Below are 25,537 nucleotides of genomic sequence, written 5' to 3' on the forward strand. Positions count from 1 at the left end.
CCCTTGTGAATACAGCTCTTCAGCCATGTAATCATCTCTACTGCTCTTCCGTGAGTTCCCTGGAACTAGGGAGGAGTACCGCTCTACCCAGTGCCAGGATACAGTACTATTGCTACAATGCTGTTCTGCCTCACTTCTAGCTGGGAAGTGGTACTGCTCTTCTCCTCGGCCCCCCTTCACCCTGCCGTTTGGTAGCTGAGGAGCAAAAGGGAATATCTCTTCTGCTGTATCTCTGTATGGTCTAGTTTCTCTGTTTTTGTCCTATGCATGTTATAAAATCCCAGCCCTTCCTAGAATCCCCTTGCATAGCTGCTGCCACCAGCCTGCATGCTATGACCACTGGCTAGTATTCCATTTGGAGCCCATGGGTGGGTGTTGCTGAAGAAAAGGAGTACTAGTGGCACCTTAGAGGCTAACCAGTTTATTTGAGTTAGTCTCTAAGGTGCCACAAGTACTCCTTTTCTTTTTGCGAATACAGATTAACACGGCTGCTACTCTGAAACCTGTTGCTGAAGAGTGTCACATGAAGCATACGCTCACCACAATGCTGGTCCTGAAGGTTGTGTTTCCTGTCTGTTAAATGCTGAGCCCTTGGCACGAGACAGAGCTGAGATTCCAACCCAGGTCTCCAGCCTGGTAGTGAGAGTACTGATCACTAAGTTCCATAGCTGCCCACACTTTGATAGACAAAATGGGCTGGTGATTCTTCTTTTTGAGTTTAAAGAAAAGAAACAGAAAGGCAGAGTATATGAGAGTCAGCTAAACCTGGGCTGCTTGGGGATGCTGGCCACTCGTGTCCTCTTGGGGATCATTCTTATTGCTTTTCCCTTTGAAATGGCTTCCTAACATGGGAGCAGGGCTTCAGTTGAGGGGCAAGAGAAGCAGTTCTCTGGCTAGAGAGCCAGGGCTTGTTTGTAACTCTATCCAGCAAGGTGGGGTTCTGTGAGAAGTGATCACCTTAGGCAGAGGTTACCAGGCATCTGAGATCTTTGTGTGTATTGACTGAGTTCTCCTCATGTTAATACAAGTGGCCGTGTGCCTACCTAGAGACGGAGGAGTTGAGTAGAACTGAGATCAGATCAATTTGTACTGGCAGTATGTGTGAAAGGATGTTGGGGTAGGGTGTGTGTGCGTAAGAGTGAATGGGAGTGGTTTTGTATCTCCAGGGAAGGATGTGTGTGAAAGTGGACCCTAGAAAAAGGAAATTGGTGTCTCTTATGGGAGGCCCAAGGCCCAGCCCTTCTGACTTGTTTCATACCTGAATTCAGCTTCAGGCTTTGCACTTGAGTTCAGCTCTGTCTGCTCCTGTTAACAAGACTCACTCACAGGTTTGTCTGTTGACTTATATATAAGGAAAACAGGGAAATTCCCTTCCCTGCTACTCTACGAACTCTGATGTTCAGTCACTTCCCAGCCCAGACAGCGTCTCTTCCCCTTTCTCTGTGGGTTGCTTTATTAACTCTCTTATCCTATGCTATTTCCCTTGCTTCGCAGCTACATGGGGCTCCTACTCCCTATTGGTTGATTGGGTTTGGGACTGAGGCTGTGGTGGAGGTTCTGGAGGTGGCATGGCCTGTGTGGGGAGGTCATGTGGGCATGCAGAGGGCATGTGGGCTCAGCTGCTTGTTTTCTTTCCCTTTTTGGTGTGGAATGCACCGTGTTTGTCTGTCTTGGCCTGTGGTTGTAGCCCGCATTCCTGCACAGCGAGTCAGCACGGCAGCAGGCGGCGTGCTCTTTGTGCCCTGTGGCTACATGCTTTCAGCTCCACATCAAAGGTGTGTTTGGTGTGTAGCTTGTGCCATTTCTGGCCACACCTGGTGGCCTGCAGGCATGCGGGGGTGGAGCCTGGGCTGTGTTTGCAGATGGCAGTCAGCATTCAGGCTTCTCCTTACTTGTGGAAACGAAGGAGCCAAATCCATGTTAAACAACCTGAGGAATGCAGCGGGAGAGCAGAGCAGAACGGAGTCACTCCAGGGGCATGTCCTAGCAGCAACATTGCCTTAATAGCTGCAGCAAAATAACTCGTGCTTGTTCCCTCCAAAAGGATTGGATGTGTGGTGGGTTTTAACTTACACCAAAAAGAAAAGGAGTACTTGTGGCACCTTAGAGACTAACCAATTTATTTGAGTATAAGCTTTCGTGAGCTACAGCTCACTTCATCGGATGCATACTGTGGAAAATACAGAAGATGTACTTATACATACAAACCATGAAAAAAATGGGTGTTTACCACTACAAAAGGTTTTTCTCTCCCCCCACCTCACTCTCCTGCTGGTAATAGCTGAGGAGGGAGTCTACATACACAAACACCTACAAGATCTCTATGTAGACTCCCTCCTCAGGCCCTACGCTACCAGCACTCCCAGCTACCTTTGAGACACCACTGACTTCCTGAGGAAACTACAATGTATCGGTGATCTTCCTGATAACACCATCCTGGCCATTATAGATGTAGAAGCCCTCTACAGCAACATTCCACACAAAGATGGACTACAAGCCATCAAGAACACTATCCCCGATAATGTCACGGCTAACCTGGTGGCTGAACTTTGTGACTTTGTCCTTACCCATAACTATTTTACATTTGGGGACAATGTATACCTTCAAATCAGCGGCACTGCTATGGGTACCCGCATGGCCCCACAGTATGCCAACATTTTTATGGCTGATTTAGAACAACGCTTCCTCAGCTCTCATCCCCTAACGCCCCTACTCTACTTGCGCTATATTGATGACATCTTCATCATCTGGACCCATGGAAAAGAAGCCCTTGAGGAATTCCACCATGATTTCAACAATTTCCATCCCACCATCAACCTCAGCCTGGTCCAGTCCACACAAGAGATCCACTTCCTGGACACTACAGTGCTAATAAACGATGGTCACATAAACACCACCCTATACCGGAAACCTACTGACCGCTATTCCTACCTACATGCCTCCAGCTTTCACCCTGACCACACCACACGATCCATTGTCTACAGCCAAGCTCTGCAATACAACCGCATTTGCTCCAACCCCTCAGACAGAGACAAACACCTACAAGATCTCTATCAAGCATTCTTACAACTACAATACCCACCTGCGGAAGTGAAGAAACAGATTGATAGAGCCAGAAGAGTTCCCAGAAGTCACCACCTACAGGACAGGCCTAACAAAGAAAATAACAGAACGCCACTAGCTGTCGCCTTCAGCCCCCAACTAAAACCCCTCCAACGCGTTATTAAGGATCTACAACCTATCCTGAAGGATGACCCAACACTCTCACAAATCTTGGGAGACAGGCCAGTCCTTGCCTACAGACAGCCCCCAACCTGAAGCGAATACTCACCAGCAACCACATACCACACAACAGAACCATTAACCCAGGAACCTATCCTTGCAACAAAGCCCGTTGCCAACTGTGCCCACATATCTATTCAGGGGACACTATCAGAGGCTCGTTCACCTGCACATCTACCAATGTGATATATGCCATCATGCGCCAGCAATGCCTCTCTGCCATGTACATTGGTCAAACTGGACAGTCTCTACGTAAAAGAATAAATGGACACAAATCAGATGTCAAGAATTATAACATTCATAAACCAGTCGGAGAACATTGCAATCTCTCTGGTCACGCGATTACAGACATGAAAGTTGCGATATTACAACAGGAAAACTTCAAAACCAGACTCCAGTGAGAGACTGTTGAATTGGAATTCATTTGCAAATTGGATACAATTAACTTAGGTTACCTTGCATAATGACTTAGCCACTCCCAGTCTCTATTCAAGCCTATTTCCTACACACCCCCCCCCCCCAGACGTTCTTGTTAAACCCTGGATTTGTGCTGGACCTGGCCTACCTTGATTATCATACACATTGTAAGGAGAATGATCACTTTAGATAAGCTATTACCAGCAGGAGAGTGGGATGGGGGGAGAGAAAACCTTTTGTACTGGTAAACACCCATTTTTTCATGGTTTGTATGTATAAGAACATCTTCTGTATTTTCCACAGTATGCATCCGATGAAGTGAGCTGTAGCTCACGAAAGCTTATGCTCAAATAAATTGGGTAGTTTCTAAGGTGCCACAAGTACTCCTTTTCTTTTTGCGAATACAGCTAACATGGCTGTTACTCTGAAACTTACACCAAGAAGGCCAGTTAAGGTTGGTTCATTCCCTGTGGCCTGCATGCTTCTTTCCCGAATGGTTGATGATTGGGTGTCTAGTGCCATCATGGTGTAGTCTGTACGAACTGTATGTGAGAGACATACAGGAGACGTAGAGGCTCCAGAGTCTGTGATCACTGGAGTTGTTTTGGTGTTTTTCTTCCACTCCTGTGTGTCTCTCACTGAGGACACATCCAGTCTTCATACAGTTAAATATTTAAAATGAGCATTGGGTTGAATTGCTCTTGCCACTCTCTTCCACACACACCTGAAGAGACCAGCCTCTGTCACTGACAACTCCAGCGCTGGAAGTTCAGTGATGACTGTAGACGGGGGACACAGATATATAATAATCTGTCCCACTGCTCAACATGCTGTCAGGAGAAGGCACTTGTTTTCTGTAGCCTTGCCATGTACAACCCTCCCCTGTCCAGCCATAAGTCTTTATTGGCCAGGGGGATCCATCTGCCATGGCCCAAGGGAGCAATCTGATTCCATTTGAACTGGCCAGTATGGAGGTGCAAAGTCTTGGGTCAAGTCTTGTGGAAAGAACACAGAACTTCCTTTCTTCATTAAACCCTCTGATGTGTCCTGAGTGAGCCTCCAGTCTCTACAGCAAGTTGTCCTTCCTGCCTCTGTGGAATGCATGCTACACATAATGAAACTTCCTGTGGGAATTCCCAGCAGGCCCAAAGTCTGTGATCATAACCCAGGCCAGGCACTTCCAAATTCCACCTCACAAGTCAAAGCTGCTGCATTTGAGGATTACCACTGCCATCTGCAAAAGACCCTCCCTGCCTCCACCCTTGATCAGTGAACAACAGAATTTTAGGGATGCCTTGGTTTTCATTTTCTTGCTTCCCTTTTCCTCTGACATAGTCTTCAGATCAGGTGCTGCTGGTACCTGTTTCTGTTCAACTTGTGCGGGCCATCCTGCTGCGTCCAGATGCGAATGCAGCACCAGCACTGTTCAGGGATGCATCCGTTGACACGAAAGGCGCAATCTCAAACTGGAGGTAATGAGGTGCACACCACTCTACCCTACCCTACATGTGGCGCCCCGCAAGCAGGGGTGTTAAGGTTTTTTATCCTAGAAGAAGCCTAGGTAATGAGTTGGGCTCCAGAGTCTGAGGTACAGACAGAGCGGGAACTTCAAAGGGTGGTCTACACAGCTCTTTTTAGAGCACTAGCGTGTGGGCAGTTAACCCAAGTCTGTCAGCCCAGGCTGGGAGGCTCGCTTCTGCGGGCTGTGTAGACATACCCTTAGAGACTCCTGGATTTGTGGTTCAGTAGTGCTGAAATCTGCACCAGACTCAATGCTCTGTGGCAGAACGAGATTAGGAAAAAAATATTAATAAATGAGTTTACAGCTGAATTGTGTAGAATCATAGACGTGAACGTCTGGAAGGGACCTTAAGAGGACATCCAATCCAGCCTCCTGTGTTGAGACAGGACCAAGTAAACCTAGACCATTCCTTACAGGTGTTTCTCTAATCTGTTCTTAAAAATCTCCAATGATGGGGATTCTACAGCCTCCTTTGGAAGCCTATTCCTGTGCTTAACTATCTTTGTAGCTAGAAAGATTTTTCCTGCTATCTAACCTACATTTTCCTCACTGCAGACTGAGCCCATTACTGCTTGTCCTATCTTCAGTGGACCTGGAGAACAATCAATAACCATCCTCTTTAAAACAGCCCGTAACATATTTGAAGACTGTTCTCAGTCCCCCCTCAGTCGTGTTTTTCCAAGATTAAACATGCCCATTTTGTTAACCTTTCCCTACGTTAGGTTTTCTAAACATTTTATCATTTCTATAGCTCTCCTATGGATTTGCTCCAATTTAAACCTACATCTTTCTTAAAGTGGATATAGTACTTCAGCTGAGGCCTCGCCAGTGCTGAGTAGAGCTGGACAATTGCCTCCCGGGTCTTACATACAACTCTCCTGTTAATACACCCCTGAATATTTGCCATTGTTGGCTCATACACAATTTGTGATCCACTATAATCCCCAGATTCTTTTCAGCACTGCTACTGCCTAGCCAGTTTTCCCCCACTTTATAGTTGTGCATTTGATTTTTTTCTTCCTAAATGTAGTACTTTGTACTTGTCTTGATTGAATTTCATCTTGTTGATTCCAGTCCAATTCACCAATTTGTCAAGATAGTTTTGAATTCAATCCTGTCTTCCAAAGTGCATCCAAACCCCTCCCAGCTTGGTGTCATCCACAGATTTTATAAGCATATTCTCCACTCCATTGTCCAAATCATTAACGAAGATATTCAATAGTACCAGACCCAGGAGAGACCCCTGCGTGACCCCACTAGATACAGACTTCTGGTATGACAGTTGACATTTCCCTAGTTTGCATATGAGAATGTCATGTGGGACTGTCAAAAGCCTCACTAAAATCAAGGTTTCAGAGTAACAGCCGTGTTAGTCTGTATTCGCAAAAACAAAAAGGAGTACTTTTACTAAAATCAAGATATAGCTAAAGCTTCCCCACATCCACTAGGCCAGTTAGAGAAGGAAATTAGATTGGTTTGGCATGATTTGTTCTTGAAAAATCTTTTGTGATGGCTATTATTCTGTTACCCTCTAGGTGCTTACAAATTGATTGTTTACTAATTTATTCCAGTATCTTTCCAGATATGGAAGGTAAGCTGACTGGTCTATAATTCCCCAGCTTCTCTTTGTTCCCTTTTTAACTGTAAGTACTGTTTGCACCCTTCTCCAGTCCTCTGGGATGTCACCCATCCTCCATGAGTTTGCAAAGATAATTGCTAATGGTTCTGGGTTCTGAGATTGCTTCGGCTAGTTCCTTACGTACTCTCGGGTGAATTTCATCAAGCCCTGCTTTTAAGCGTCTGGGCACAATTAACCATTTTGGTGAAAACTGAAGGAAAACAGGTATTAAACACATCAGCCTGCTTGATATAATCAATTAGCTCTCCTGCCCTGCTGAGTCGAGTATTTATGTTTTCCTTCATCTTTTTCTCTTTCTCCTAATGTATTTAAAGAACTTCTTCTTACTGTCTTTTATGTCCCTGTTTAGGTGTAACTCATTTATAAACTGTTCAGGAAGGACAGGCAGGGCAGAAAAGGTGGGGGAGTAGCACTGTATGTAAGGGAGCAGTATGACTGCTCAGAGCTCCGGTACGAAACTGCAGAAAAACCTGAGTGTCTCTGGATTAAGTTTAGAAGTGTGAGCAACAAGAGTGATGTAGTGGTGGGAGTCTGCTATAGACCACCGGACCAGGGGGATGAGGTAGATGAGGCTTTCTTCCGGCAGCTCGCAGAAGCTACTAGATCGCACGCCCTGGTTCTCATGGGTGACTTTAATTTTCCTGATATCTGCTGGGAGAGCAATACAGCGGTGCATAGACAATTCAGGAAGTTTTTGGAAAGCATGGGGGACAATTTCCTGGTGCAAGTGCTAGAGGAGCCAACTGGGGGGGAGCTTTTCTTGACCTGCTGCTCACAAACAGGGAAGAATTAGTGGGGGAAGCAAAAGTGGATGGGAATCTGGGAGGCAGTGACCATGAGTTGGTTGAGTTCAGGATCCTGACACAGGGAAGAAAGGTAAGCAGCAGGATACGGACCCTGGACTTCAGGAAAGCAGACTTCGACTCCCTCAGGGAACGGATGGGTAGGATCCCCTGGGGGGCTAACATGAAGGGGAAAGGAGTCCAGGAGAGCTGGCTGTATTTCAAGGAATCCCTGTTGAGGTTACAGGGACAAACCATCCTGATGAGTCGAAAGAATAGTAAATATGGCAGGTGACCAGCTTGGCTTAATGGTGAAATCCTAGCGGATCTTAAACATAAAAAAGAAGCTTACAAGAAGTGGAAGGTTGGACATATGACCAGGGAAGAGTATAAAAATATTGCTCAGGCATGTAGGAATGAAATCAGGAGGGCCAAATCGCACCTGGAGCTGCAGCTAGCAAGAGATGTCAAGAGTAACAAGAAGGGTTTCTTCAGGTATGTTGGCAACAAGAAGAAAGCCAAGGAAAGTGTGGGCCCCTTACTGAATGAGGGAGGCAACCTAGTGACAGAGGATGTGGAAAAAGCTAATGTACTCAATGCTTTTTTTGCCTCTGTCTTCACTAACAAGGTCAGCTCCCAGACTGCTGCGCTGGGCATCACAACATGGGGAATAGATGGCCAGCCCTCTGTGGAGAAAGAGGTGGTTAGGGACTATTTAGAAAAGCTGGACGTGCACAAGTCCATGGGGCCGGATGAGTTGTGTCCGAGAGTGCTAAAGGAATTGGCGGCTGTGATTGCAGAGCCATTGGCCATTATCTTTGAAAACTCGTGGTGAACGGGGAAGTCCCGGATGACTGGAAAAAGGCTAATGTAGTGCCAATCTTTAAAAAAGGGAAGGAGGAGGATCCTGGGAACTACAGGCCAGTCAGCCTCACCTCAGTCCCCGGAAAAATCATGGAGCAGGTCCTCAAAGAATCAATCCTGAAGCACTTACATGAGAGGAAAGTGATCAGGAACAGTCAGCATGGATTCACCAAGAGAAGGTCATGCCTGACTAATCTAATCTCCTTCTATGATGAGATTACTGGTTCTGTGGATGAAGGGAAAGCAGTGGATGTATTGTTTCTTGACTTTAGCAAAGCTTTTGACACGGTCTCCCACAGTATTCTTGTCAGCAAGTTAAAGAAGTATGGGCTGGATGAATGCACTATAAGGTGGGTAGAAAGTTGGCTAGATTGTCGGGCTCAACGGGTAGTGATCAATGGCTCCATGTCTAGTTGGCAGCCGGTGTCAAGTGGAGTGCCCCAGGGGTCGGTCCTGGGGCCGGTTTTGTTCAATATCTTCAAAAATGATCTGGAGGATGGTGTGCATTGCACTCTCAGCAAATTTGCGGATGATACTAAACTGGGAGGAGTGGTAGATACGCTGGAGGGCAGGGATAGGATACAGAGGGACCTAGACAAATTGGAGGATTGGGCCAAAAGAAATCTGATGAGGTTCAATAAGGATAAGTGCAGGGTCCTGCACTTAGGACGGAAGAAACCAATGCACAGCTACAGACTAGGGACCGAATGGCTAGGCAGCAGTTCTGTGGAAAAGGACCTAGGGGTGACAGTGGACGAGAAGCTGGATATGAGTCAGCAGTGTGCCCTTGTTGCCAAGAAGGCCAATGGCATTTTGGGATGTATAAGTAGGGGCATAGCGAGCAGATCGAGGGACGTGATCGTCCCCCTCTATTCGACATTGGTGAGGCCTCATCTGGAGTACTGTGTCCAGTTTTGGGCCCCACACTACAAGAAGGGTGTGGATAAATTGGAGAGAGTCCAGCGAAGGGCAACAAAAATGATTAGGGGTCTGGAACACATGACTTATGAGGAGAGGCTGAGGGAACTGGGATTGTTTAGTCTGCAGAAGAGAAAAATGAGGGAGGATTTGATAACTGCTTTCAACTACCTGAGAGGTGGTTCCAGAGAGGATGGTTCTAGACTATTCTCAGTGGTAGAAGAGGACAGGACAAGGAGTAATGGTCTCAAGTTGCAGTGGGGGAGGTTTAGGTTGGATATTAGGAAAAACTTTTTCACTAGGAGGGTGGTGAAACACTGGAATGCGTTACCTAGGGAGGTGGTAGAATCTCCTTCCTTAGAAGTTTTTAAGGTCAGGCTTGACAAAGCCCTAGCTGGGATGATTTAATTGGGGATTGGTCCTGCTTTGAGCAGGGGGTTGGACTAGATGACCTCCTGAGGTCCCTTCCAACCCTGATATTCTATGATTTTGTGCCTTAGCCTTTTTGATTTTGTCCCTACATGCTTGTGCTAATCCTTTGTACTCATCCTTAGCAATTCATCCATGCTTCCACTTTTTGTAGGATTCCTTTTTGATTTTCAGGTCATTAAAGGTTTCAGAGTAGCAGCCGTGTTAGTCTGTATTCGCAAAAAGAAAAGGAGTACTAGTGGCACCTTAGAGACTAACCAATTTATTTGAGCATAAGTAGGTCACGAAAGCTTATGCTCAAATAAATTGGTTAGTCTGTAAGGTGCCACTAGTACTCCTTTTCTTTTTAGGTCATTAAAGAACTCCTGATATAATCATTTTGTCCTCTGACTTTTCTTTCTATCTTTCCTTCATATTGGGATAGTTTGCTGTCATGCCTTTAATATTGTCTCTTTTGAGAAACTGCCAGCTTTGGTGAACTCCTTTTTCCCTTCTACCCATGGGACTTTACTTACCAGTCCTTAGAGTTTGCTAAAGTCTGCTTTTTGGAAGTCCTTTGTCCTTATTCTGTAGCTCTCACTCCTTCCTCTCCTTAGAATCATGAAATCTATCATTGCGATCATTTTCACCCAAATTGTCATCAGCCTTCAGAGGGGCAACCAATTCCTTCCTCTCTGTTGGTCCGAATCAAGTCTAAAATGGCTGGCCGCCTCCTTACTGCCTCTGTCTTCTGAAACAAGTTGTCCCCAACTTTTCCATCAGATATCTGGGTAGTTAGTCCTCCATTTATCATCCTTTAACAGGGAATAATCACTGTGCATTTATTTTTCCAGGCTTTGCAGCTTACTGGTAGTTTGCTTTGGGATACAGATTGTTACTGTAAAACCAGGGGGTCTTGTAGGATTTGGGGTCACTATGTTGTTCCCATCCCCACCTCCTCCTGCTTGCTAGGAGGTGTTAGGAGGGGGCTTAGAGTGAAAAGGACAAAAGTAAGTGTGTGTGTGTGTGTGTGTGTGTGTGTGGGAAAGGTAAAAGGGCCCTATCCCTTTCCCTTCCCATCAGCCATAGTTCAGACCGGTTGTAGGGATCACGCAGCCAGTTCTTAAATTCAGTTTCCAGGGTTAACTTTCACACTGGGTTAGGGGCTGCTGATCTGCAGGGTTTGAGGTTCAGCGTTCTGGTCCAAAGCCTAACTGCCTGAGGAAGCTCCTTCTTGTTATTCCGGTGGCAAACTGCTCTCATAAATAGCTAGGTCTCCCCCTTGTGGAGTAGGGAGAGGAAACCAGTATGGCAGTAGATTGCAATAAAATCTGCTAATTGTCCTAAGTGCTGGTGTTCCTGTAGCCAGTAGGACTGCTGTGGTTGCTTCCCTGTACGGCGAATTCTGCAACTCAGAATCATGGAATCCCTGGGGCCCTGCCCGTGGTGCCTACACTAAGCAGAAGGAATGAAAGCAAACAAGCTGCTCTACAGGTTTGGCCAACACAACCCTCTGCAGCATCTCAGGAAGACAGCAACATCCACCTGTCCTCAGCCCTCACGTGACCAGTGGAGTGTTAGTTCTATGAAGGCACTATTACACTATGGCCCTTAACAAAAAAGGTAACTGTAACAGAGTGGTCTGGCCCTTGTGGGGCCTGGGGCCAGTCAGTCCCTGTTCCAAGACATGGCCACGTTAAGAATAGATGTTAGGGGGAGAATCAGCAGACAGCTTGGGAACGGGGGCCAAGTGCCTAGACAGATGACAGTAATGCTCAGCCGGTAAACGACTGCACTGAGCTCACTAGACTCCGGAGAGAATTGGAGGGAGACTCCCTGGAGCAGAACCTGATCCCTGATGAGGGTGAGCTAGGGAGTCAGTGACGACTACAGCATAGACCTAGGAAGGAGGGCTGTAGAGCCTCATCCCAAGGAGAAGCTGAAGGGCTGGGGGAAGCCAGCCACAGTGCCAGGAAGGAAGGCTGTGGCCACCCTGTTCCAAAGGTGGAGACCTTTGAGCCCAGGAAGGAGGGGCAGCAAATACAGGAAAAGGCCCTGGGAAGGAGAAGCCAGGGCAGCTTGTGGCTACAGAGAGCAGACAGCCCCATTATTTAGGGTTTCCAGAGCTGAGGAGTACTTGGTAAAGGGTGGGTGTGGGCTCCCCCTATACTGGATGGGGTGCAGCAACCCCTGCTGTTAAGGGGAGGAAGAAGGGACAAACCAGAGCCAGGAGTGCTGGAAGTTGACTCCAGGATGCAAAGAGTTGAAGACAGTTGTGTGCTTGACTCAGGACTGAGATGGAAGATTGGCATGTTCTTTTTGAACTTTGATTATTCTGGAAGGGGTGAACGTCTGTGGCTTTGCCCTCTGGCTGAGTTGCTTTAGCAACTGAACTGGCCTGAAAGCAGAGTCATTGAAAAACCCAGGAGGGAAACTGAGGCAGGTTGACTGCAGTGCCGCTCTGCCTGGGGACGTGCTCTGGGACTGCACCCTGCTACAATAACCGTACTGCTCTACCACTTACAAAGCCGGGGGAAAATTCTGTGCCTGCTCCAGCCCTTGGCCTGTGCTCTGAATCTGCTAAGCCCAGAGTGTATCTTTATAAAGCAATCTCTTTTCTCCTCATTCTGAATGTATGGTGTGTAGAAACAACTGCTCTCAGTAGGTCCGACTGCTGTGATCTAGGTAGAGCATTGAAGTTGAAGGTCCCAGCATGCAATGAACTGCACTAGTAGCAGAGAAAGGAATGGCCGTGGACTGTGTTATAGAAGTCTGTGAGGAACACTTGGCCACCCCGCGATGTGGAGACCTCGCGGGTGTTAAGGGGGAAATGTTCCTGACTGAAGAGAGGTGTGGGTGCAAGTGGTGTGATAGTGGCCACCAGCCCCACTCCATTGGAAGATTGGACAGCATCTCCCCTCAGAGTGCCAGCCTATCAAGAGCTATTGTTGGCTGTACATGAACGGAGCTTTCATAAGAGATGTCCAGGCTGGTTGGGAGGGGGACAGGCCCATCTCACTGTCCTTACACAGCTCAGAAGTCTGTAGATTTTAGCTACGCTAGGTTGTATGCCATCTGTGTGCTCAGTGCTGTATAGACCATGGAATTGCCCAGTCTAACAAGCTTTCTAGGATGGCTAGCAGAGAGGATGGCTAAAGTTTCCATAGAAATGCTTTTAAGTATGATTGGATGTCACCTAGGCAATATGAAAGACTTCCAGCTGACTGGTGTTTGGAGTTTTTCTTTCAAGGAAGGTGAGGCTGCATTTTAGTTATCCCCACCTGCTTTTGGAGAGTGCTTTTTCCTCCAGTGTGGAATCTGGAGAAAGGGGGAGACATTCCCATTGTGCCAGAAATGGACCTTAGCAGCTGTAAAGTTTACATGGCATCAAGGACATACACATAATTGTTCAGATACAGATATAGCTGTAAATCTACACACAACAGCTAGGTCTGTACCATCCTCTGCCTTTCATGTCTCTGACCATTTGCTGATGAATGGGTAATTAAAACAAAAGAAGTCTTTCTGGGATGAAAGCCTAGAAGCAGAGAGAACTAAACCTGGTATAAAGATCCCTCTCCTGCTAGGGGGTCAGAGTTGATGCTTTATTTTCGCTTGTTTGGGATCCCAGAGCATTTCTGACTCGTTGCTCTGCAGCTCAGTTATGTGCTTATACCATGCACGCTTGCCCTTTCTCCTTTACCTTTAGAATATGTATTTTCTGGCTACAGTGTGTGTGTGTGTGTGTGTATGTGTATGTATTACTTGCAAAAAGCCCTACACTAATGCAACATTACGTCTGAGTTTTTAATGAATTTTCTGAAGTAAATTCCAAAACAATTGTGGCTCTTCCCTTTTCCAAGCCAAACCTCATGGAAATGAGGTGTTTTCTTGAGGTAAAAGCACTGGATGAAACCATATTTGCAGTCCATTCCCAGCTTTGCTGTTGACTCACCTTGTGACTTTGTGGAAGCCACTTCCATTCTTGGTGCCTCAGTTTCTCCACCTGTGAAATGGGGATAGTTCCTGGTGGGTGGAAATGGGGAACATGAATCTGTTAATGTTCACGTAGGACATGCTGCTGAAGTGCAAAACACTTGTCAATCGGTGGTTAAAGTCAAAACACTTAAAATATCAATCATCAAAAGCGAATGCAACATTATTAGGGTTGAGATTTAAAAAAAAACAGATCAGGAACTAGGCAAATATGGGTCCCCCAGCAGCTGTTAACTATTCCACTTGTGTACCTAGGTTGTGTTACACTGCGTGATCAAGTCTTCAAAATTCCCTCCATAACCAACAACAATAGACTGGGCCATGTCCAATTAGTGCAACCTGTCCAGGTTTCTGTATGAAGCGGAGGACTGTATCTAACCAGTGAATGACCAAAATCAGGCTCGTTGGAGTGCCACAGCTCTGGAATGAAGCTGACTGCCATTAAGAGCAAGTCTGTTTCTTGGCATTTGCTTTTGCCTTGGCCATGCAGTGCTTAGCACCTGGCAGCATCAGCATTGGATTTAAGGCTTCCACGGAATCGGTAATGTTCACTTTGGGTGGGCATTGCTACAAGCTGCTATTTTTTATGTGGGAGGGAAGAATCTCCTTTAGTAGCCCCAGGGGATAAAAACAGATTTAAAATTTTTATTAAAGCTAATGTTAAAAATTATATGCTACACAGATTAAGAAATGAGTGTCTGTACATCTGGGTATAGTGCTTAGATTATCCACAAATACAAAGTTTGTTTTTAAAAGTCATAAAATACATATAGTGCATAACCAGCAATAACCCAAATTAAGGTTTAGATTAGATTTAACAATACAGTTTAGATATTAGCATCCAAGTATTTGGGGACATTACTCATGAAAAGTTAAACAGAGAGTTCGTTGTGGAATGCAAATGTAGCAATCGGTAAAGATTGTCCCTCAGTAGTTGAGAATGTAGGGTAGGTTGTCCATTTAGAAAATACAGTCCATCAGGGAAGTATTTCAGTTACTTTCCCAACTGCGCTTCTCATCAGCACTCCAGCTTATCCGTCCTGATATTGCTGATGGCTGGTGATGTGTTCTCGTACTACACAGAACGCTAGTTCTGTGGTGCCTTCTCTGTAGCTGCAGAGCGTTCATGGATGGGGATGTTTGAGGCAGCGTATTACAGTGAATATGTAAAGACCCAGAATATGGAACATCCTTTAGTGCTGTGATAACTTGTGTGCTAGAGGGTTATTTTAGTGATCCTGTTGGTCGTCTATATTGTTATGGGGGTGAGTTATGGGAGTTTAGGTTTCTTAGAGCACCAAGACTGTGAGACTAGCAGAGGGGCTGCTGATCTAGATTGCTGTGGATTATACAAGATTTAGTGAATGTTATGCTGCCTGAGGAAAGACCAGGCAAAGCTTAACCTGTGCCTGGTTTGTCTGATTTAGTGGCTTATTTTGGATTCCATACTCCAGTTTACTGATTTCTTCTTTCTCCCTCTTCTTCCCCTCCTATGCCCACCCACACAGCACAAGAACTGGCAGAGCACTGGGAAAGGGGATTCCTGCTTGTTGATTTTTTTCAGAAATGTTCACCCACACTTTCTCACCGCTCTCCAAACAGTTTGCTTGCTGCAGCTGTTCCCTCACTGCTCATTGAGAGAGAATTTAGAACAATGGCTCCCTAACTTCCCTCCTGTGTTTTGCCAGCACTTGCCCAGAGATTTAGGCCTCAGATCAACACTCACTTTATGCTGTCAGGGCCATCACTGTTATCCTCTGGAACTTTTGACAGCTCATCTGCTTTCTGTGAACTATTCACCAAGGGACTGGAATGCTCTGATGTATCTCCTTCAAGAGGCTTATGCCAAAACAGAAGTGCCCCTGCCTTGCTGCTGTTGCTGTCTCAGTATGAGGCCTAACGATGATTCTTTAGCTCTGCCTGCAGAGGAGACATTTTAAAGATAGCACAGGTAAGAGAAAATTTGTTCCGGGGGAGGGGATTAAAAACAGGGGCATATGTGTGAGGGGAGGGAAAGCAAATGTAAACTGGGAACTCAAGCAGAGAACTACTTGGCCAGCAGCCAGACCATCTTGTGAGATCTGAAGAGAGCACAGCCCAAGCTAATCTGGTTCAGTATTTGGGTGGGATATCTTCAGTGAAAACCTTGTACAGTAGGGAGTGGTGCAGATAATTCAGTAGATGGCACTCTTCTCTGAGCTAATGCTGAGTCTAACCATTAAAGATTTTTCAGTACTTTTATTAAACAAAGAGAGCGAGGGAGAGCTGGAATGCTAGTTTTGGTATCCTGGTCAAATTTTAACTTGCCCCACTGGCATTATCTCTACATTTTGGTTGGGTATCAGATTCTTTGCTTCCTGTCTTAACCTTTTGTGTAATTTTGCTGTTCAGCTGTTAATCAGCTGTTGCATTCCACTCCAGAGGTGGCTGCCTGTCAATGGTGGATGGATGTAGGGAGTGTGCACTGATGATCAGTTCAAGTTTATAAAAGGGTTTGGGATATAAGGCACTGTAGAAATTGATGATCGATCAATGCAGTAAGTAATGGGATGTGTTCCTAGTGAATGGACTACAGCTGAATTAGAAAACCTGTGATCTAGAAACAGCATATTATAGAAGGGGAATACAAATGATGCTTACTCTGTAATATGGTAACACCCTGGTAAATGGAAAGATCTGATGACTATATTCCTATAATGTTTCTTTAAACAAAAGCAACTGTTGTAGTGGTTTTGTTTCTTATATTTACATGGCAAGGGTTTGAAAACTTGTTAAAACTTAATAAATAAATAAAAAGAAAACCTTTGTGATCTGTTTTGAGTGGGAGGGGATGAGGGGAATTGTGAGGGAGGTGTGATTCTGGTAACTTTACAAGGGGTTCTTCTGGGACACATTATCTAGGCAGCCTGTTCATGTTCCTGATCCTTCTTATACTCAGCAACAACAAAAGCTTTCAATCTGAGGGCTCTGTTGATCTCATTAACTTTGAAAAATGTTAACTATTAAGTAGGGCTCATTGCTTAGTGGCCAGTCTGATCCCTTTGTTTTGATCGCTCTTGTGACCTGTCACATGCTTGGAGCAATGTTGTCTACCTAGCTATCAAGATTTACTGATATGAAAGAGCAAGGAATGAGTGAAAATCCATGGAATTCCATCCTGATTCTGAGGCGACTGACAGTGTAACATTGTTAGTCCAACCTGTGTTGCGAGCATTAGGATACGCAAAGCCAGCCTAGTAGGGGGATGCATGTTTCTGTGCTGAGAGCAACTAACCTGCTACAAGCTACTTAGTAGCAGAATGAATCTTGAACCTAATTCTAACTGGGATTCTCTGGTTGACTGAAGAGATTAGCCAGCTTCCAAAGAGAGCCTTCCTCTTTGGATGCTAAAACTTCCTGTAATTAATACCCTGCAGCCCTCTCCTGCTATGGCTGGACTGTTGGGGAACAGTCTGTGGTGATTGTTTTAGCCTCAGTCAGGCTAATGTAGTCTCCTGGTCAGGATCTCTTGATGAAATTCTAGCAGCTTTTACCTGACCTGTCTGGTTGCTCCATTGTCTTGAGCATCAGTCCCACTACTTGAGGCAGCTAGAGTCTATGACTGATGATGATATATCTGCAAGGCAGGGGGAGGGGACTTTCTGGCTCTCTTGCAGATGGGAAAGAGTTCATTTTCTGTGATCTTAGTAGAGTGAAACTGTTACACACCAGAGTGTTATGTAACGAGATCCGTCTCATTGGACTCAAATAAAAGATTCAGTCCAAAACAGAGTGAAACTGGTGGATTAACAGTAGTAACTAAATGCATGGGACAGAGCAGCAGTGGTAGCTTTCATTGGTATATCTTGAGTTCTGGGCTTTGCGGGGTACTGTAGCCCATTGGTGTCTGGCTGCCCCAGGAACGCTTCTCTAGTGAAGCGTTGTCTTGAGAAAACTGGATTGTGATCAACATAGACGCTTGAGCTGGAGCCCCCTTGGTGTGAGAGAGGGAAACTACTAGCAGGGAACATTTCCTGGAAGTACCCCTTGACTCTGGAACTCTTTTGCAGTCCTCCCTCTTACCTGCCCCTTCTGAATTTGCTGGGCTTTAGAGTGTACTGCCAAGACTGTTCTCTTATTACTGGAGCTGGCAGCTGCATTGTCAGGAGCGTTGCTGATAGACCTTCTCATGGCTCAGATGTGCTATAAACACAAAGTTAATACAGTTCTGTGGAGCCTGTGCAGTAGATGCAGGGAGCAGTTCCTCTTCCGGTTGTCTGTTCTCATTCCATTCCTGATGAGGGCAAGGATGCTGATTCCTCCTACCCCTTCCCAGGCCCCAAATCATACATGACAATCCTTCTGGTTGAGGAGAGGACGACTGTGCAGTGAAGCTAATTAGCACTTCCCTATGCCCAGAGCAAGCATTAGCTGCAGGATACTTCACAGCATCATCATGTTGTGTCACTTGGGCAGATAGGAGTGGGTTCCGGAGGAGGAAGGGAGCACCTGGAGTGGAAATGCAGCTAATGCTGGAAGCCATGCATGGGGACCTCATCACTTGTGAATTAGAACTTGGAGAATGGAGGCAGTTAGGATGATTGGGGTAGGAAGCAAAGTATGTTCCTTTCAGAGCCCTGGGCTCCCTCTGCCTAAAGGGGAAGATGTGCACCCCCACCCCCTTGTGTGTGGGCGGGGGAGGGGAGGGAGACGAGAACTATTCCCCAGCAGTTTGTACAAATAGAATGAATTGCTCTGTTACCTTGAAATCCTCTGTCCCTCTGAGTGTTGGGTGACCATGCCCACCGCTGAATCTGATCACTGGGAGACTGTCTTGGAACAATGACAGCCCCATATGATCCTTCCCAGTGTGTTTGCATCTCTCAGTGGACTCTGAAATGGGATCAGCATCATTGCAGACAGCAGCCCAGAAGGGGGGAGGGATTTAATTCTTGAGGAGCATTGCCTGCTGATGAGAGATAGCGAGGACAGATAAAAGGGACTGGGAGATTGTTTCCTATTGCAATACAAGTCTAATAGAGTGGCCAGAGACCTGGCTCTTAGCCACCTCCTTCTATGGCTTCAGGCCAAAGCTGTGATGCTCTGGGTCTCACACACTTGGCTGCAGTATCAGAGCTGCACCCGAGATAGGATTGCTGACAGCTTGGTGAGTATGGGGCAGAATCAGTGCATGCTGTGTGCCCAATTCTGGCTGTTATCTGCATGCCTTTCAGCAGTCCATCCTCCCCTCCCTCAGAACAAACAGCCCCATGTGTCAGCTGGCGTTTCCATTCCACTCTGAACTGAGGCCTGTTTCAGAGTCGCTCCTCTGAATCCTCCCCTCTGATTTTGGAGCGCAAAGGAACAACCTAGATATTATGCCTCCAGGGCCCCAGCCATATTGCTGGTGAAGGATTATGAAAGTCCACTTGCTCCCCCAGGGCCGCTGTGGCAATTACTAACTTCTTAGAGTGAGAGCGGTTACACACACCACACTGTATAGGAATAAAATCAAGGGAAGAGGTGCAACTCTGCTGTCGTTCCTGGAGTCATTCTGCCAAAAGCCACTGCTGTACTGAGGGACGCATCCGGCCATTTAACAATCCTGCTCCTTGTTTGGTGGCACTGGAGTTCCTGGTCTCCTTGGAATTCCCTGCTCCATGAGGGGATAATTGGAAAGCCCTTCCCTTTCCAGGACACAGTGGAGGCAATGAGCCGGTTGTACTGTGAAATCCTGCCACGGGGAAGCTTCCTGAAGCTGCAGACTCCAGCCCTGGTGCATGGCTGTATTTGGGCGCACATGCATGTGAGTCCATATGTGATGCTGATAGGTGACTGACGCCAAGTTTCCTTTCTCGTGTTTCAGAAGCCATTCAGATGCTGCCAGATGCCACCAGGGGAGAGCTGACTTGGAGGCAGGTGGACCGGGAGATGTTTGGACGGGACGTCGCTTTGGATCTGTGAGTCCTTGTTTTGAGGGACAGTTACTTGGGGGATGATGAGAATGTCTCTGGAAGTTGTTTCAGACTGTGGAGTGGGTTAGGAATTCAAGGTGGGGTTGTCCTCCTCCCACCCCGGGGGTCAGGCAAATGGAGTGAGAATGAGGAATGGCAGAGGTGCTGGATACCAGGGAAGGGAGGAGGATAGTCACAGTGAGACTGAGGAATTGCCAGCTGAGAGTTGGCCAGACCTTTAGCTTGAGCCTTCTGAACGTCCCTGCAGTGGAGACCTCAGCAAGGACTCTCTTAGGCCATTCATAGCAGCTGTACCAGGTGAGACCAGAGGGAGCCTTCCTATGCCAAACTGGTGGTAGTCATTTGGAGCTGTCATCTGCCAGCAGTCAGTGCCACAGCTGACCCAACAGGAGCTGCTCTGAGCCCATCCCTGCTTGTTTCAGAGTAACAGCCATGTTAGTCTGTATTCGCAAAAAGAAAAGGAGGACTTGTGGCACCTTAGACACTAACCAATTTATTTGAGCATAAGCTTTCGTGAGCTACGGCTCACTTCATCGGATGCATACTGTGGAAAATACAGAAGATGTTTTTATACACACAAACCATGAAAAAATGGGTGTTTATCACAACAAAAGGTTTTCTCTCCCCCCACCCTACTCTCCTGCTGGTAATAGCTTATCTAAAGTGATCACTCTCCTTACAATGTGTATGATAATCAAGGTGGGCCATTTCCAGCACAAATCCAGAGTTTAACAAGAACTTCTGTAGCTCACGAAAGCTTATGCTCAAATAAATTGGTTAGTCTCTAAGGTGCCACAAGTACTCCTTTTCTTTTTGCATCCCTGCTTGGAGTCTCCTATCTGTGGCCGAGTAGGTACGAGCTGTACTGAGCTGGTCTCTCTCTCTCTGTCTTGTAGCTGTGCTGGGGCCCTGGGGAGGGGTAGCTATGCCATTGTGAAGCTGTTTTTCCTGTACTAGTTGGGGCCCAAGGACAGCACTGTAGTAGGGAACAGGGCCAGCCAGCTTGTTGGGGCCAGGCCAATGCCAGGGGAATCTCTTAAACTTGTTTCAGCAGAGCTCTGCATAGTCGCTGCTGCCTGCCTGTTCCGTTCGCCTTGTGTATGACTCTCCCTCTGCATGTGTACAAACGCTCCAGTCCCCACCTCCTCGGGCTGGGTGCCATGGAGAGAGAAAGGTCTGCAGCAGAGGTGTATGGGGAAGGGAGGGCCCCATGGAATTTCTGTAGTGCCTGGGGCGGTGCAAGGAAATGACTGTCTGGCTCCTATCACCAGAGTATCTCAATATGTTTTGTTGTGATGGTTGCATAACCTGGGCTCTGGCCTTCAGAGCAGGCGGGTGTCAGTCTCCTTATGTTTCTACTGTGTGTGTTTGTCTGGGAGCACATCACCTCAGAGACCCCTGTAGAACAGAGAGGGCTTTGGAGCTGTGGTGACTGTTGCCAGGAGCCAGAGAACAGCATCTCATGTGTCTAAATTGGAGTAGCTTGCTCTTCTTTCTTATATAGAGGCCATGGAGCCGTTCCAGTATGCAATACCCCCTCTTGATCTGAATAAGAATCTGTTAGGTGCCACCAATGCAACCCATAATGCTGGATACCTGCATTAGCTAAATGTTTCTGCTAAAATGCTCAGCAGGGAAATAGTTAATATTGCCAAATCCAGCATTGTGCGAGTTCAGTGCTAACTTCCCACTGAGGTGAATGGGAAAATGTGTCATGCTCTTAAGGGCCCCATTCCTGCTAGTGGCTTGCTTTTGCCATCACTGGAAGCAGGAGTGGGCTTTTAGAGCCATTGTTTTGGCTCTGGGAAAGTGCCGCACCAGGGTAACACTGGGAAGTTTTCTACCCACTCCAAAGGATTAGAAACGTGCCTTCAACGTCAGAGCGTAGATTCTGCTAGACTGCTTTTGCGGCATCTCAGGGGACATGGGGCTTCCCACCTGTCAAGGAGATTCTGGGCTGTGTGGGGAGAAGGGCCTGCCACTTCAGAAACTTATATATGCTTTATTTTAAAACAGGGTTGTGACTGGGCAGTAACAAGGGCTCTCAAAGCCTGGGGACTGGGGAGCAAGGAGTGCCCAGCTTCCTCTGGCTGTCCCTGCTCTGTTTGCTGAGTATGAGCCTTGAAGCAGAAGTTCCCATGGGGCTCACAGATGGGGACCAGTTCTCTCCCCTATCACATGGTCCCCCACAGACACATGAGAGCAGAGCATTAGGAGTGCTGCAGCCAGGCACAGGCACCCATTTGTTTGGGTGGGCTGGGGCATGCAAGTGGTCTCTGGGCGGGGGTTGTTAAATTCTTTGTGTTCTCACCTGTAGGGCATCTGAGTGAGTGTCCCCCTACATGAGACTTCAACTCTGAGCGCAGGCTGGTAAGTGCTCCAGCTGTCATGGGGTACAAAGATTGCTGTGGGGTAACATCTGCACTAACACATGTCCATGCTTCCTAGATGTGGAAGGAGGTAACAAGAACACCCCTCTCGGTCACCTAGCTGCTGCGTGGCTAACATGAGCTGCCATTCAGTCAGGACTTAGCACCTCTCTCTGAGGAGAAGGAATGCCTTTCCAGCAAGGCAGGTTTATCACCCAGCCGATGTGCCTCAGCTCCTGCAATGAGCAGCAGAAGGAACAGGCCCCAGTGGTTACCTCCCAGCAGCGTTGGTGTTTGTCTTGCAGAGTAGCACCAAGAGGCTCTAGTCAGGACTGGGGCTCGTTCTGCTGGGTGCTGTGCTTACGCTCTAGAACGGGGTGGGCAAAATATGGCCCATGGGCTGGATCAGGCCCATCTAACACTTCTGTCCTCACGATCTCCAGGCTGCTAAAAATCCCACAGCGCAGCGGGGCACTCAGGCAGGCTGTCTGCCTGCCATGGCCCCACCTGCTCCCAGAAGCAGTTGGCTGCTGCTGGTATGTCTCTGCATGCCCCCAGCAGAGGGGGAGGCAGCTCTGCATGCTGCCCTCACCCCCAGCATCATCTTCACAGCTCCCATTGGCTGGAAACTGGCCAATGGGAGCTGCGGGGGCGGTGCTTGTGGGCGTGGGCAGCACATGGAGACCCGCTGCCCTCTTAAGGGGCATGCAGAGATGTGAGGGCCGTTTCCGGGATTGGTGGGGGCCACGGCATGCAGGCAGCCTGCCTGAGCCCTGTTGTGCTGCCGGCTGGGAGCCGCCTGTGGTAAGCACCTCCCAGCCAGAGCCTGCACATCACGCCCCCTCCCGCACCCCTGCCCCAGGTCAAACCTGCTCCCGCACCCAAACTCCCTCCCAGACCCTGCACCCCAAGATGTTGCACTAGCCCGGAACTTCCAGACCCCACACCTCTTGCTGCACCCTCAGTTTTTGCACGAATTATTTTATTACATGGCACTGCAGTGGAGGGGTAGAATTTCAAAATTTCATTAATATAGTAGAAATATGCGGCCTTTGATGACTTACCAAAATTTGTGGAGTGGGCCCCCTGAGAAAATTATTGCCCACCCCTGTTCTGCAAAGACAAGTGATGCCCAGGTGGTGAGGGAGAGGGATACAGAGTGTGTGTTTCTACACATTCCATACCTTAGACTTGCTCTTCAGAGCTATTAGAAATTGCCTCATCTGTCCCCATCAACCTGCCCTTTCCCAGGGCATCGCAGCAAAGGTGAGCTCCAAGGATTTGATAGAAGAAGGGGTAGTGGCCTTACAAATCAGTTCAAGGAGGGCATTCCACGCATCTGAGGGGAACTTCTGTGTTTGGCAAAGCAAAGAGTGACACAACAGGAGATGAGTGTTGTTTATATAATGGCTAGGAAGCTCAACGGGGACCAGGGCTCCATTGTGCTAGGCACTGTACAGGCAAGGAATATGCACAGTCCTTACCCCAGAGAGTGGGAGTCTAGGTGTCAGACAGGACACAACAGAGCACTAGTGGGGACCTACAAATGAAGAGAATGGTTGTGCACTGTGTGTTCTGGGGGCTGCAGGCTAGGAACTGTGTTTTCAGGCTGGGAGGGGCACTGTGAGCGTTGCAGAGATGATTAGGAACAGGAAGTCTTCGAGCCATTGAATTAACGGTCCCTGCTCCCCCAATGGGAGGGGGAATAATGCTCTGAAAGGAGCCAGGCTGGGAGAGCTTCTGCCCCGGTAGAGCAGCTCCTGTGCACAAGGGAGAGAATTTAGTCTGAATTCAGGGGAGCTGGGGATGCCCCACAAGTGCTGAGGGAAGGGGTGGTGCCCGGGCACAGAGCGGCGTTGGATTATCAGCATTGGGAGACTAAGGCAAGGAGAAGGACAGCCGATGAGGGTGGGAAGAGGGAGGCTGTTCTGAGCATAGGGGTAGCTGTGTTACCTACCCCAGCACCCGAAGGGAGGACTGATATGCCTTTGGCATTGGAAACATCAGCAGGCACCTTCATTACTGGGTGGCCTGCGGCATGCCTCACTCCATGTCTTGTGCTTACTGAAATGGTGCAAACTCTGGATGGCAGCAAGAGCTTTCCTGAGTGCTGCCCTCTGCTGCAATTGCCTCTGAATGGCTGGAAGCAGAAGCCCCCTCCATGTCCACAGAGAGCCGTTGCAGCTCTGCTGTCTCTGCCCCATTTCAGACCCTGCACCACTTCTCCTGAAGCTTGGGAGTCTGAGCCTGCCACAGGTCGGAGGGGTGGGTGGTGACTGATCTGTCCTTCCTCATAGTGCTACTACTGAACATGGCATAATCCAGCCTCTTGCCTGAAGGCTGGGTGGCATCACGCACCCCAGCTGCCATCTTGTGCCTTGATGGTGCCTTGTATTTGTTTTCTCTCCCCTGAGTCGCAGCTCCCCAAATCCCAAGAAAGTCCCTCTCAAGACACCCAGGAACAAGCTGGCTTTAACTAGTGCAAGCCAAGGACTTCTTGGCTCTGGCCGCTCATTTAGTGACTGTAGCCCCTGTTGGCAGTGACAGTGCGAGATCAATAGCTCCTGCTCTGACCGTCGTTGCTGCCTGTAAGGCTTGCAGTTTCCATATTAGAAAAGGCGTTTCCTAAAGAGCCCAATCAATATGCTGCTCTGAGGCCTGTTCTCGTTTACTATATATAATCTGGACACACGCTGTACGTCAGCGTGCGCACGCGGCCGGAGGGGAGGATGTGCCAACTCTCTGTTTGCGCTGGCTGGGAGAAGGACACAGCTGAATGCTTCTCTGTCCCCCTTCCCTGCCGCGGCTGCTGTTCCAGGATCCAGGGCTGCCAGCTCCTCCTACTCTCTCAGCACTTTGGATGGGAAGCTGCTGGGGAGCATAGGGTATTTGATCTCCTGCTGCTGGGAAGCCCTCGGGGCTGGCTGGGGCACTGGTGACCCTCTTCTCTCTGCCCTTTCTGCTTTTGGCAGGTGACCAGTTGTCGCACCCAAGCAGGAGGGAGGATGACGAGCACAGCTCCATCCAAGAAGCCTTACCGCAAGGCACCACCGCAGCACCGCGAGATCCGCCATGATCTGCCCATCCTTCGAGACGACCAAGATGGCGTGATTTTGGCTGAGCAGAGTCAGGTAACGGATAACCGGGCGGCTAAGGGCCTGGCGCCGTTACGCCAGCAGGCGGGGTTTAGTTACGCCGAGGCAGGCCAGCTCAAACAGGTGGATGGGTTTGAGGTGCGCAACCTTAACTTTTCCTCCTCCTGGTCCCTGGAGTCAAGCAGTGACAAGGAGGTAGCAGGGTGCCGAGCGGAGCTGAAGCTGAAGAGCCGGACTCTGTCACCTGTGCTGCCGCACAGTGGGAAGGCAGGGAGGCGGAGCGGGAAGCAC

At 48.0% G+C, this 25,537-nt stretch overlaps 1 protein-coding gene across 8 annotated transcripts in view; it reads left to right on the forward strand.

The window, feature by feature from the left end:
- TJAP1 (tight junction associated protein 1) overlaps positions 1-25,537 on the forward strand; it is a 59,315-nt gene that overhangs the window by 18,082 nt on the left and 15,696 nt on the right. For 5 of the 8 annotated variants that reach the window (XM_075127013.1, XM_075127018.1, XM_075127017.1 and 2 more), the window contains 4 exons: positions 15,602-15,779; positions 19,674-19,767; positions 22,100-22,152; positions 25,124-25,282. In XM_075127013.1, coding sequence (XP_074983114.1) covers positions 25,157-25,282 — 126 coding nt within the window. In that variant the 5' untranslated portion in view covers positions 15,602-15,779; positions 19,674-19,767; positions 22,100-22,152; positions 25,124-25,156. Of the gene's footprint in view, positions 1-14,278; positions 14,370-15,601; positions 15,780-19,673; positions 19,768-22,099; positions 22,153-25,123; positions 25,283-25,537 lie in introns of those variants that run through there. The other 3 variants (XM_075127015.1, XM_048843573.2, XM_075127014.1) reach the window with 2 other exon arrangements.

This window comes from Caretta caretta, chromosome 3 (genome assembly GCF_965140235.1).
Source record: "Caretta caretta isolate rCarCar2 chromosome 3, rCarCar1.hap1, whole genome shotgun sequence".
Taxonomy (NCBI): domain Eukaryota; kingdom Metazoa; phylum Chordata; order Testudines; family Cheloniidae; genus Caretta; species Caretta caretta.